The sequence below is a fragment of the Schistocerca gregaria genome, chromosome 2 (assembly GCF_023897955.1).
Source record: "Schistocerca gregaria isolate iqSchGreg1 chromosome 2, iqSchGreg1.2, whole genome shotgun sequence".
NCBI lineage: Eukaryota > Metazoa > Arthropoda > Insecta > Orthoptera > Acrididae > Schistocerca > Schistocerca gregaria.
This window is the reverse complement of record NC_064921.1, coordinates 383,499,913-383,514,184: the sequence shown is the minus strand read 5'-3', so window position 1 is coordinate 383,514,184 and position 14,272 is coordinate 383,499,913. Positions and strand designations below refer to the sequence as shown.

Genomic DNA, 14,272 nt, shown 5'->3' with positions numbered 1-14,272 from the left:
AATCTGCATATGTTTCTCTTTCGTCTTGTATACTCGTAACAGGAAGAAAATATCTGTAAACGAATCTGTATTCATTTGGGTTAAAGGCAAAGGTGTATGTGAATATGTAAAATTTGTTGGTGATTGTACTGTATATTTCCATAAATAAATAATTTTTTTGCAAACTGATCTGTAGCGTAGCTTAGAATCGGACATGGGTACATCTAGAACCGGGGAGCTCAAGGAGGCAACAGCATGTCACGCCACGAAGGCGGCTGACGCAATCCGCCGACCTACTTACGTATTCTTGGCATTGTTGATCAAATTGAATAATATTTGAGACATATGTTATTTGGACAAGGGTACATCTGTTGGCGTTGTCAGTTTTTTGGTATGCCAATTTTCAATTTTTGATGCAATCCCGGACGCGAGCACTAGTGGTCCTAGGTGCTCCCGCGTCCGGTAGCTAGTGGGGCAAAGCCCCCTAGAACCCCAGCTTGCTTCAAACTTCGTTATGGATGGATCACTATATTCAATTGAGACATGCTGTTGCATACTCTATGCCAACAAATCCTAGATTTACCCTTGTCCGGTTCTCAGCTACGTACAGATACGTTTGGTCATGGTAACGGATGGTTTACTGTTGCTATTGTTCGAGGAGGTACTGGAGTACCAAGTGTTGCTGGGCTTGAAAGTTTTGTTGACAGAGACATTATTGCCTTTCGCACTTACCATATTTCGAAATTGGCTAATAAGGATTTTGGTAAATCTGCATATGTTTGTCCTTCGTCTTTGTCATTGTATGCTCGTAACAGGAAGAAAATATCTGTAAACGAAACTGTATTCATTTGGGTTAAAGGCAAAGGTGTATGTGAATATGTAAAATTTGTTGGTGATTGTACTGTATATTTCCATAAATAAATAATTTTTTTGCAAACTGATCTGTAGCGTAGCTTAGAATCGGACATGGGTACATCTAGAACCGGGGGGCTCAAGGAGGCAACAGCATGTCACGCCACGAAGGCGGCTGACGCAATCCGCCGACCAACTTACGTATTCTTGGCATTGTTGATCAAATTGAATAATATTTGAGACATATGTTATTTGGACAAGGGTACATCTGTTGGCGTTGTCAGTTTTTTGGTATGCCAATTTTCAATTTTTGATGCAATCCCGGACGCGAGCACTAGTGGTCCTAGGTGCTCCCGCGTCCGGTAGCTAGTGGGGCAAAGCCCCCTAGAACCCCAGCTTGCTTCAAACTTCGTTATGGATGGATCACCATATTCAATTGAGACATGCTGTTGCATACTCTATGCCAACAAATCCTAGATTTACCCTTGTCCGGTTCTCAGCTACGTACAGATACGTTTGGTCATGGTAACGCATGGTTTACTGTTGCTATTGTTCGAGGAGGTACTGGAGTACCAAGTGTTGCTGGGCTTGAAAGTTTTGTTGACAGAGACATTATTGCCTTTCGCACTTACCATATTTCGGAATTGGCTAATAAGGATTTTGGTAAATCTGCATATGTTTCTCCTTCGTCTTTGTCATTGTATACTCATAACAGGAAGAAAATACCTGTAAACGAATCTGTATTCATTTGGGTTAAAGGCAAAGGTGTATGTGAATATGTAAAATTTGTTGGTGATTGTACTGTATATTTCCATAAATAAATAATTTTTTTGCAAACTGATCTGTAGCGTAGCTTAGAATCGGACATGGGTACATCTAGAACCGGGGGGCTCAAGGAGGCAACAGCATGTCACGCCACGAAGGTGGCTGACGCAATCCGCCGACCAACTTACGTATTCTTGGCATTGTTGATCAAATTGAATAATATTTGAGACATATGTTATTTGGACAAGGGTACATCTGTTGGCGTTGTCAGTTTTTTGGTATGCCAATTTTCAATTTTTGATGCAATCCCGGACGCGAGCACTAGTGGTCCTAGGTGCTCCCGCGTCCGGTAGCTAGTGGGGCAAAGCCCCCTAGAACCCCAGCTTGCTTCAAACTTCGTTATGGATGGATCACTATATTCAATTGAGACATGCTGTTGCATACTCTATGCCAACAAATCCTAGATTTACCCTTGTCCGGTTCTCAGCTACGTACAGATACGTTTGGTCATGGTAACGGATGGTTTACTGTTGCTATTGTTCGAGGAGGTACTGGAGTACCAAGTGTTGCTGGGCTTGAAAGTTTTGTTGACAGAGACATTATTGCCTTTCGCACTTACCATATTTCGGAATTGGCTAATAAGGATTTTGGTAAATCTGCATATGTTTCTCCTTCATCTTTGTCATTGTATACTCGTAACAAGAGGAAAATATCTGTAAACGAATCTGTATTCATTTGGGTTAAAGGCAAAGGTGTATGTGAATATGTAAAATTTGTTGGTGATTGTACTGTATATTTCCATAAATAAATAATTTTTTTGCAAACTGATCTGTAGCGTAGCTTAGAATCGGACATGGGTACATCTAGAACCGGGGGGCTCAAGGAGGCAACAGCATGTCACGCCACGAAGGCGGCTGACGCAATCCGCCGAACAACTTACGTATTCTTGGCATTGTTGATCAAATTGAATAATATTTGAGACATATGTTATTTGGACAAGGGTACATCTGTTGGCGTTGTCAGTTTTTTGGTATGCCAATTTTCAATTTTTGATGCAATCCCGGACGCGAGCACTAGTGGTCCTAGGTGCTCCCGCGTCCGGTAGCTAGTGGGGCAAAGCCCCCTAGAACCCCAGCTTGCTTCAAACTTCGTTATGGATGGATCACTATATTCAATTGAGACATGCTGTTGCATACTCTATGCCAACAAATCCTAGATTTACCCTTGTCCGGTACTCAGCTACGTACAGATACGTTTGGTCATGGTAACGGATGGTTTACTGTTGCTATTGTTCGAGGAGGTATTGGAGTACCAAGTGTTGCTGGGCTTGAAAGTTTTGTTGACAGAGACATTATTGCCTTTCGCACTTACCATATTTCGGAATTGGCTAATAAGGATTTTGGTAAATCTGCATATGTTTCTCTTTCGTCTTGTATACTCGTAACAGGAAGAAAATATCTGTAAACGAATCTGTATTCATTTGGGTTAAAGGCAAAGGTGTATGTGAATATGTAAAATTTGTTGGTGATTGTACTGTATATTTCCATAAATAAATAATTTTTTTGCAAACTGATCTGTAGCGTAGCTTAGAATCGGACATGGGTACATCTAGAACCGGGGAGCTCAAGGAGGCAACAGCATGTCACGCCACGAAGGCGGCTGACGCAATCCGCCGACCAACTTACGTATTCTTGGCATTGTTGATCAAATTGAATAATATTTGAGACATATGTTATTTGGACAAGGGTACATCTGTTGGCGTTGTCAGTTTTTTGGTATGCCAATTTTCAATTTTTGATGCAATCCCGGACGCGAGCACTAGTGGTCCTAGGTGCTCCCGCGTCCGGTAGCTAGTGGGGCAAAGCCCCCTAGAACCCCAGCTTGCTTCAAACTTCGTTATGGATGGATCACTATATTCAATTGAGACATGCTGTTGCATACTCTATGCCAACAAATCCTAGATTTACCCTTGTCCGGTTCTCAGCTACGTACAGATACGTTTGGTCATGGTAACGGATGGTTTACTGTTGCTATTGTTCGAGGAGGTACTGGAGTACCAAGTGTTGCTGGGCTTGAAAGTTTTGTTGACAGAGACATTATTGCCTTTCGCACTTACCATATTTCGAAATTGGCTAATAAGGATTTTGGTAAATCTGCATATGTTTGTCCTTCGTCTTTGTCATTGTATGCTCGTAACAGGAAGAAAATATCTGTAAACGAAACTGTATTCATTTGGGTTAAAGGCAAAGGTGTATGTGAATATGTAAAATTTGTTGGTGATTGTACTGTATATTTCCATAAATAAATAATTTTTTTGCAAACTGATCTGTAGCGTAGCTTAGAATCGGACATGGGTACATCTAGAACCGGGGGGCTCAAGGAGGCAACAGCATGTCACGCCACGAAGGCGGCTGACGCAATCCGCCGAACAACTTACGTATTCTTGGCATTGTTGATCAAATTGAATAATATTTGAGACATATGTTATTTGGACAAGGGTACATCTGTTGGCGTTGTCAGTTTTTTGGTATGCCAATTTTCAATTTTTGATGCAATCCCGGACGCGAGCACTAGTGGTCCTAGGTGCTCCCGCGTCCGGTAGCTAGTGGGGCAAAGCCCCCTAGAACCCCAGCTTGCTTCAAACTTCGTTATGGATGGATCACCATATTCAATTGAGACATGCTGTTGCATACTCTATGCCAACAAATCCTAGATTTACCCTTGTCCGGTTCTCAGCTACGTACAGATACGTTTGGTCATGGTAACGCATGGTTTACTGTTGCTATTGTTCGAGGAGGTACTGGAGTACCAAGTGTTGCTGGGCTTGAAAGTTTTGTTGACAGAGACATTATTGCCTTTCGCACTTACCATATTTCGGAATTGGCTAATAAGGATTTTGGTAAATCTGCATATGTTTCTCCTTCGTCTTTGTCATTGTATACTCGTAACAAGAGGAAAATATCTGTAAACGAATCTGTATTCATTTGGGTTAAAGGCAAAGGTGTATGTGAATATGTAAGATCCTTATTGTGATAACGAAAGTACGAGCATACGGAATACGTTCAGATATGTGAGTGGCTCGAAGACTCCTTAAATAATAGAACACAGTATGTTGTCTTCGACGACGAGTGTTCATCAAAGACAAGAGTATCCTTAGAAGTGCCCCAGCGAAGTGTGGTGGGACCGCTGTTGTTCTCTATATACATAACCGTAGCGGACAGGGTGGGCTGTAATCCACAGTTATTTGCTCATGATACCGTGGTGCGCGATAGGGTGTCGAAGGTGAGTGACAGAAGGAAGATACAACACTACTTAGACAAAATGTGCAGTTGGTGCGATGAATGGAAGCTAGCCCTAAGTGTGGAAAAATTTAAATTAACATATATGAGTAGGAATATCAAACCTGTAACGTATGGGTACAGTATTACTAGTGTCGTGCTTGACACAGTCAAGTCGTTCAAATAGCTGGGCATAACTTTTCAAAGCGGCATGAGGTGGTACGATCATGTGAAAACTGTGGTACGGAGGCAAATGGTGGACTCCGGTTTATTGGGAGAATTTTAGGGAAGAATAGTAAACAAGTAAAGGAGACCGCATCAGTATGCTGGTGTTACCTATTCTTGCGTACTGCTCGAGTGTTTGGGACCCCCACCAGGTAGGATTGAAGGAAGACATCGAAGCAGCTCAGACGCGGGCTACTAGATTCGCTACTGATAGATTCCAACAACAAGTAAGTGTTGTTCCGGAACTCAAATGGGAACTCTTGGAGGGAACGTGACGCTCTTTTCGAGTAATACTAGTGAGAAAATTTAGAGAAACGGCATTTAAAGGTGACTGCCGAAATATTCTACTGCCGCCAACGTACATCGCGCGTAAGGACCACGAAGATAAGATACGAGCAATTACAGTTCTTAAGGAAGCGTACAGATAGCCTGTTTTCTCTAGCTCTATTTGCGATTGGAACAGGAGGGGAAATGACAAATAGTGGTGCAAGGTACTCTTCGCCGAGCACCATACGGTGACAAGCGGTGTATCTAGTAGATGTATACGAAACCAACCCCGGCTGTCGCTAAGCCGTATCTCCACAATATCCATTCTTCCAGCAGTGCTAAGCCATCACGTTACACAGGAGAACTTCTGTGAAGTGTAGAAGGTACGACATGAGCTAGTAGCGCAAGTAAATCTGCGAGAAAGGATCGTTAATCGTGCTCGGGTAGCTCAGTGTGTAGAAAGGCAAAGGTTCCAGGATCGAGTCCCAGTTTTAATCTGCTAAGAAGTTTCATATAAGTGCACGTTTCTATACAGAGCAAACATTCATTATGGAAAGTAGAAGTGGAAAATGTCATTTAATTGTTTCTAATACAGTTGGATAATTAATGTAAGAAATTCCCTATTTTCTGACGACAGCTGGCGGTGGATTTTCAACAGAGGACAGAATAGTGTACCTGAATAATTATTTCGACGAAATAGTGGGCTGCGACTTGCGCTTGCCGACGAAGGAAGAACGGCTGCAAGGCGCTGAGTCCGTGAAGCAGTTCTACTACAACGGCAACGACATCACGCTACAGGACAACTACACCACTGCTCTGGTGAGTCACAGGCACGTGTGTGTGTATGAAGAGAAAACTGCTCTGACTTCTCCAATCTGTCGAGCTTCATATTCGATTCCTTTGAATATTGAACTTCGGGCTGAGGGTTCCACCGGGTGCGATGGACACTGTTTTCACAGTCTGTAAAATGGCTGCTTAGCAATTCATGATAATTTCTGTATATTAAATAGTTGTCTTTTCAGATAATAGAGTTCCAAACTCTACATTAGTTAGAAAATGAACACCTTCAGGGATATGATGTGGAAATACTATGTTACCGTGCAGCAATGATAAACTAAGCCTCGTCCGAACAGGCCTCGGAAGGCCCAACGGTACCGACCGACTGCCGTGTCATCCTCAGAATAGAGACGTCACTGGATGCGTATATGGTTAGCAAGTGATCAGCACGCCGCTCTCCCGGCCGTTTTCAGTTTTCGTGACCGGAGCCGCTACTTCACAGTCAACTAGCATTTTAGTTGTTCTCTGATGTGCTGACAGGGAACCTCCCCATCGCACCCCTCTCAGAATTAGTTATAAGTTGGCACAGTGCATAGCCCTTGAAAAACTAAACACAGATCAATCGAGAAAACAGGTAGAAGTTGTGTGGAACTATGAAAAAATAAACAAACTATAGAAACTGAGTAGTCCATGTGCAAGATATATAACATTAAGGAGTATATGAACTCAGGAGCGCCATGGTCCCGTGGTTAGCGTGAGCAGCTGCGCAACGAGAGGTCCTTGGTTCAAGTCTTCCCTCGAGTGAAATGTTTGGTTCCTTTATTTTCGCCAAGTTATGGTATGTCCGTTCGTTCATTGACGTCTCTGTTCACTGTAATAAGTTTAGTGTCTGTGTTTTGCGACCGCACCGCAAAACCGTGCGATTAGTAAACGAAAGGACGTGCCTCTCCAATGGGAATCGAAAACATTTGATCGCAAGGTCACAGGTAAGCCGATTCTTCCACAGGAAAACACGTCTGATAAATTCTATACGACAATGATTACGTCATGTGCGTCACATGACAGGAATATGTTGTCGATCCACCTAACTTGTACACTTGGCGAATGGGTAAAATAATTCTTCTACCTTCCCGATTTAGGTTTTCTTGTGGATGTGATAATCACTCCCACAAAAGGGGTGAAAACATAAGAGTCTGTCACATATACTGCAACAAATGAATGCAACAGTTTCACAGTCACACAGTTATCCCTGTTCTCTGTAAAAAAAAATATGTTTTTAACGTTTTCCAATTTTCCCTTGTGAAGACCGTCAAATCCTGCATATGTTCAAGCAAATCTGAACATGTCCTGGAATTTTGGAGAGCAAAGTTGATTATGTGTGAGTGCCTGAACTTTGATAATTGTCTGAAAATAAAAAATTAAACTTTTCGCTCGAGGGAAGACTTGAAACAAGGCTCTCTCATTCCGCAGGGGCTCACGCTAACCACGGGACCACAGCACTCCTGAGCTCGCACCCTCCTTCATGTTGCCTATCTTTTACTTGGACTACTCAGTTTGTATATTTTGCTTATTTTTTTCATAGTTCCACACAAATTCTTTCGGTTTTCTCGCAGTTGTTCAATGCCTATGCACTGTGCCAACTCATAACTAAATCTGAGGGGGGTGCGATGGGAAGTTCCCTTGTGAGTACACCCACCTAGCCAACAGCCCTCTGCAGACCCTGACAGTCCCCCATCCTAGTGCAGCGCTTAACTTAGGTAATCTGACGAGAACCGGTATTGCCACTGCGGCAAGACTGTTGACTGTAGCTCTGATAAACCGTGATAAAATCAAAGATCTGCTCGTAAAATTAATATTCCTCGCAATATATCTACCTGTTGCCACATTTCGTTAAGGAATCTTGCCCGTAATGACGAACAAAACAGTTGTTGAATCCTCAACTGCTATAAATGCTATATGCAGATATATCTAATGACCCTTCAGACTATGGTAATTGATGACTATCTGCACATACATCTGCATCTACGTTTTTATCTGTACTCGGAAAGCCACCTACTGATATGCAGTGGAAGGTAAATATGGTACCAATCGCCTTTGAAACGCAGATCATCATAAGTAGGGTCATTTTCTCAATATACACTGACGGAATAATAAATCCCATCACCAAGAAGTTCGTAGGCGTATTTCTACATTTGAAAGATGACGTCTATTCAGATTTCGTGCCAGTCGCATTCCTCCACTATGAAGATGCAAATCAGGTTTGCTTTAAAATCACGCTGTAATCCCCGTGAGCGTCAGTTAACTTTGGACTTGGTGAGCTGATGTTATTAATGCCTTTAAGGCAAAAAAAGACGAGAAGTTGGATGTTAGCTTCTGCGATGTTCGTAACGACTTGGCAGGAATGTAGCTAGCCACTGTTCATGATTGCTGGCAGCTGTGGTCACGGGAATGCCCGCAAAAGGACCGGGCTCCGCTCGCCCACTAGGTACTACAGGAAGGGAAGACCATGGTGTTCGGTGTATGGCTGTGGTGCATCGGCTGAATCTGCACCTGCAATTTGAGCACCAGCTGGCACCACAGTAACACAGCGAACTATTGCAAATCTTGGTTCGTACTACACTATCGACTTTCCTATCAACATTTTCACAATCATTTCTTGTAACATTTTCATCTACATCTGGTACATCAACAGCCCTTTAGTTCCTTGAGTACATGGTTTCTGTAATTGTTTGCAGCTGAATTTTACATCTCTGTATATATATACATGCTGAGACCCACGAAAATTAAACGTAAAACTACGTTTGAAGAAATGAGGTCGTTTTGAAAATTTGGTGATATTTGGAGTATAGTGGCATACTTAAATTACCAGGCGTACCAAAAAAATGGAAATATCTTATGCTAAATCTCCAAAAGGATATATCTGCAGTCATCAGAACCAACCACATACGTTTTGGAGATTTAGCATAAGACGTTTCCATTTTTGGGTGCACCTGGTAATCTAAATATGCCATTCTACTCCAGTCATCACCAAATTTTCAAAACGACCTTAATTCTTTAAACGTAGGTTTTCGTTAAACTTTCCTGGGACCACTTCGATTCAGAGTTGGTTGCAGCCACAACAGATTTATGGTTGGATGCTTTTGGTAGGTATTCAGCAGAGCAGAGTCAAGAACTTCCATCTCATTAACTATTCAGTTTTGCCGTTCAGCAATTCCATTCTGCTGAGGAGTATATTGGGCAATAAGCGAATTTTTCGCTCCAGACTTACGTACATCTTTATTACGGAACTTCAAATGGTTCAAATGGCTCTAAGAACTATTGGACTTAACATCTGAGGTCATCAGTTCCCTAGACTTAGAACTACTTAAACATAACTAACCTAAGAACATCACGCATATCCATGCTCAAGGTAGGATTCAAACCTGCGACCGTAGCAGGCGCGTGGTTCCCAACTGCAGCGCTTAGAGCCGCTCAGCCACAGAGGCTGGCTATTACGGAACTCTGTGTCATCCTCTGAACGTAATTCTTTCACAGCAACAGCGACATGGGTTTTTATCATTTTAATAAATGGTGGTTATATTACTTAAATGTCATCTTTGCAACGTAAAATTTTCGTTATTCTAAAACAGGGTAAATCATCCTTAAAAATGGTTCAAATGGCTCTGAGCACTATGGGACTTAACAGCTGTGGTCATCAGTCCCCTAGAACTTAGAACTACTTAAACCTAACTAACCTAAGGACATCACACACATCCATGCCCACGGAAGGATTCGAACCTGCGACCGTAGCAGTCGCACGGTTCCGCACTGCGCGCCTAGAACCGCAAGACCACCGCGGCCGGCCATCCTTAAAAACAGCGAAGTATCGATGAGCCTGCAGACCATTTTCTTTCATAGGTCCGCAAAAATCTGCATAAACTTATCATCCGGGTTCAGTGGATTTACACACTCTTTCACCAAAGGCCAGCCGATGAGGTTTACCATAGACACGGCCCTCACAAGAACTGCTATCAATCTTTGTCTCTATATCACGATCCTTCAAACCTGCTCCGCATCGCGTTTATTTTGATGAATCATGTTTTTATTCCATTTCTATATGTGTCGTAAGTCTCAGCAACGACACAAGATATGTGTTGACGAACAACCTTCGCAGCTGAACTGTCAAGCTAGTTTTCACCACTGGATTTCCTTTAGAGAAAAATCACTATATGCCACCTACGAAGTTGGCTCGAACAGAGGCATCTGACTTACACAGGTAGAGCTGTTCTGTTTCAGTAGACCAAGCAAGCTTCAAATATTTCAGAAAATCATAGAAATCTGTGACATTGTTAAGGCTAATACAAATGAAATGTCCTCCATATGTTTTTGTTTGTACCCATTTTCACTTTTAAAGGCGCAGAAAAAAACCGAAAAGTAATTTGATGTATTACCTTTGGCAAGAATATCTTTGAAAATGTGTAATCAAATTTTATAATAATTTAAATTTTTTTCAGAACAGCCCACCACATTTAAATATTTTTGAAAAATGATATCATTTCTTATAACATAAATTAGGGATACTTTCAAGCTACATACATCCATGTGTACTGAAGCTGGTTTCTGCTATACATTTTTGGGAAAATAAGCTGTGCACATTGTATTGACTGAGTATTTTCAACATACCTAATTAAAATATCTAAACATTCACTATTAGTATAGCTATTTATTTAACATATATGTTTTAGCTTTTCAATTTTTATTTAAGAAAAAAGGTTCAAATGGCTCTGAGCACTATGGGATTTAACTGATGTGGTCATCAGTCTCGTAGAACTTACAACTACTTAAATCTAACTAACCTAAGGACATCACACACATCCATGCCCGAGGCAGGATTCGAACCTGCGACCGTAACGGTCGCGCGGTTCCAGACTGTAGCGCCTAGGACAGCTTGGCCACTTCGGCCGGCTATTTTACCTGCTACATATTTTTTGTTCTTCTGTTTACCATTTCGTTTGCCTGCATGTTGCTAATTTTTTAAATAACAAGTAACACATTATTACGATACAAAATCATTATAATAATGATAACCTGTAAATAAATTCTTAAATCTTACACCATCTACATAAACTCAACGACATTTTTTCACGTAATGTATACGACAGAGAACACAATATATAACAAAATTGAGCAGGTTTTCAAACCGTCGAGATTGACTCTCTAAGTATCTTGATTTGTATCAAGAATATTTCAGCACATTGGTAAGCATTGGCTAACAGAACTGTTTGTGAACTGGTGACAACACCTTGATTATATTGTTTATCATGTGGAGGTTAATATCATATTCATTTAACAGAACTATATCTGAAAATCTTCGCAGAAAGATCTTTCAGTATCAGAAACCACATATAGCTCACGACAGCTCGTGTGCCATCAAGCCGTTTGGGGCTACCAAATAAACAAATTCCTTGTCCTCAGGCATGAAGCTCTATAGAGTTCTTTTACAGTGACATCTTCATGAATCTCAAAATAATAGAGATTTTTCCCCTTCAGTGGGAAAGATAACATTTTCAATTACCTTTTTGACCTGGTCGGACGTTTGTTTATCAGATTTCAGTTCCGTCACCAGGACATTTGGTCCTTCAAAACGAGCTTCTGAAATTCTCGGTTCAAACTCACCATTAGTTTCTATTAAAGTTATAAAAAGGCGACTGGCTACTCTGCAAAAAAAAAAAATACGTGTTGACCATTGTATGTCACTCTGGCAGCACATTTTGTACAGCTTGTTCTCCAAAAATGGTATTTCAGAAACAAGTCTAATGCTTTAAAGCATTCTTAATTTATGAATTAAGAAAAGTTTCCATTTTTCATAATTATTTAATGGTGGTGGGATATTTTGTTAAATTTCAAATTATAATAATAATCGATTAAAGAGTTTTCAATAACGTTGACTAGAGAAACATTTTCTATGTGTCATCAGTTCGAAGATATTCCCTCCAAACCTAATACGCCAGGTTATCTTACTGGATTTGTATTACTCGTGAAAGTGAAATTGCGTACAAACCAAAAAATGCGTAATGCATTATTTTGCTTCTTCTAGACACCCGCAGAGTTTCATAAAGATCGTTTAAAGGCACTTGGCAATGTTCCTTTGTTAGTTGTAATATTTCGAATTTTGATACAAGGTAAACATTTTGTCGCGAATATTTGGGCGGCAGCAGAGAGCAGGCGACAACCTAGAACTCCTGGTCATCAGATCTTGCGACAATGTCACGAGTCTATTACAGAACACCTTCCCAGTAACTCGTTGAGTAAAGAAATTTGACACTGTTGGAGGTGATTATTAAGCCGGCTTCCCGTCTTGGCGCTTTACAAAATTAGTGGGCTACCGAACAGCTCCGGTTTCGTAACTCCTGTCAACTGTAACACAAATCGACACTACTCTCTGCACGTGTTTGCAAAATGAGGACAGTGTATTATCCGGCGTCGAAAGAACGAAGCTGCTCCTGCAGTGTAGCGGAGATGCTGAGTGGTAGATAGACACAAGAAAAAGACTCACAGATTTCGTTCATTACGGCCTTCGTCCACAATAGACGCACATATGCACACGCACACACAGTCACTCAAACGTTGTCTTTGTGTGAGTGTGTGTGCATGTGCTTATGTGTGTCTATTGTTGAGGAAGGCCTTATAGCCAAAAGCTATTAATTGTGAGATTTTTGTTGTACCTATCTGCGACTCAGAATTTCTACTGTATGGTGAGTAGCAACTTTCCTTCTCGTAATATTCCAAATTCGTATCTCATTCATGTCTCTGTCCTTTAGATCGTTCAACGAACTATAAGGCAACTAAGATTGTATTCATATGTATTCTGTGCAGTTTACAATTTTTTACAACCTTTAATTACATTTTGCAGTTCGACTCGCACCTCTGCTTCGTGGAGGGATTGGACGCCGCCGTCAGGAGCATGTCCCGGTTCTCCTCGCAGCCTGTCTACTACTACCAGTTTTCGTTCGTCGGTCCCCTCAGCGCATATCCTGGTGGCCCAGGTACGAGAAATAATCACTGTAACAGCATACTCAGTAACTCTCCATCTATCTTTAACCGCTCATTGACAATAATGTACAGGGTCACAATTATTGAACTATATGAAACAAACTTAAATTGCTTACAAACTGTGGCATATACACACACTAATCAACATGTATATATCACAACAGATATTCGGATTTAGGTTATGACACGTTCGACATGCCTGCCATCAATGTCGATCATGTGATGCTGACAATGACCTCCTGAATTGGGGTTTTCAGCTCAGCAATGGTTTTGGGGTTATTTCTGTACACTTTGTCTTTAACAGACCCCCACACAAAGGAGTCTCATGTGTTTAGATCCGGCTAAATGGCGGCTAATGGAGGCCCATGCCAGGGGCCTCTTGGTTCCGCAGAGACAGTCGGTGAACCCCAAAGCACTCCGTCAGGACATCACTCTCCTGCTTCGATGGGGTCGAGATCCGTCTTGCATGAACCACATCTTGTTGAAATCAGCGGCACTTTGGATAATGCAGATGAAATCATCTTCCAAAACCATCCTGTACCGTTCGGTAGTTACAGAGCCATCTAGGAATAGTGCACCGATTAATCCGTGACTGGATACTACTCACCACACAGTCAGCCGTTAAGAGAGAAGAGATCTCTCGATCGCGGAATGCGACTTCTCAGTCCCCCAAATGCGCCGTTGTTGCTTCTTGACGAACCCATCCAAATAAAAGTGGGCTTCCTCGCTAAATCAAACCGTACAGCACATTCTATTTCCCATCGTACCCCGCAGCCAACCATGCAGTTCGAACCTCCTAACGCAAACCGTTCACAAGATATGACGGTTTTATTTCTTATACACACACCAAAAAAAGTTTGGCATCACCTCGGTTCCGAGAGTGACGTAACCTGTACAGCAAAATGGAATAGAGATCAACATAAATATCATTTCCGCCCTTTTTATTGCTCATGAAAACCACAAATTGCATGTTGTACCACCATACAGAGAGACCTTCAGAGGTGGTGGTCCAGATTGCTGTACACACCGGTACCTCTAATACCCAATAGTACGCCCTCTTTCACTGATGCATGCCTTTATTCGTCGTAGCGTACTAT

At 41.6% G+C, this 14,272-nt stretch overlaps 1 protein-coding gene across 1 annotated transcript in view; it reads left to right on the top strand.

The window, feature by feature from the left end:
- Positions 1–14,272, top strand: part of LOC126320783 (esterase FE4-like) — an 84,777-nt gene that overhangs the window by 53,177 nt on the left and 17,328 nt on the right. Inside the window, exons 8-9 of the mRNA XM_049994121.1 lie at positions 6,004–6,185; positions 13,036–13,168. Of these exons, the coding sequence (XP_049850078.1) occupies positions 6,004–6,185; positions 13,036–13,168 (315 nt within the window). The remainder of the gene's footprint in view (positions 1–6,003; positions 6,186–13,035; positions 13,169–14,272) is intronic.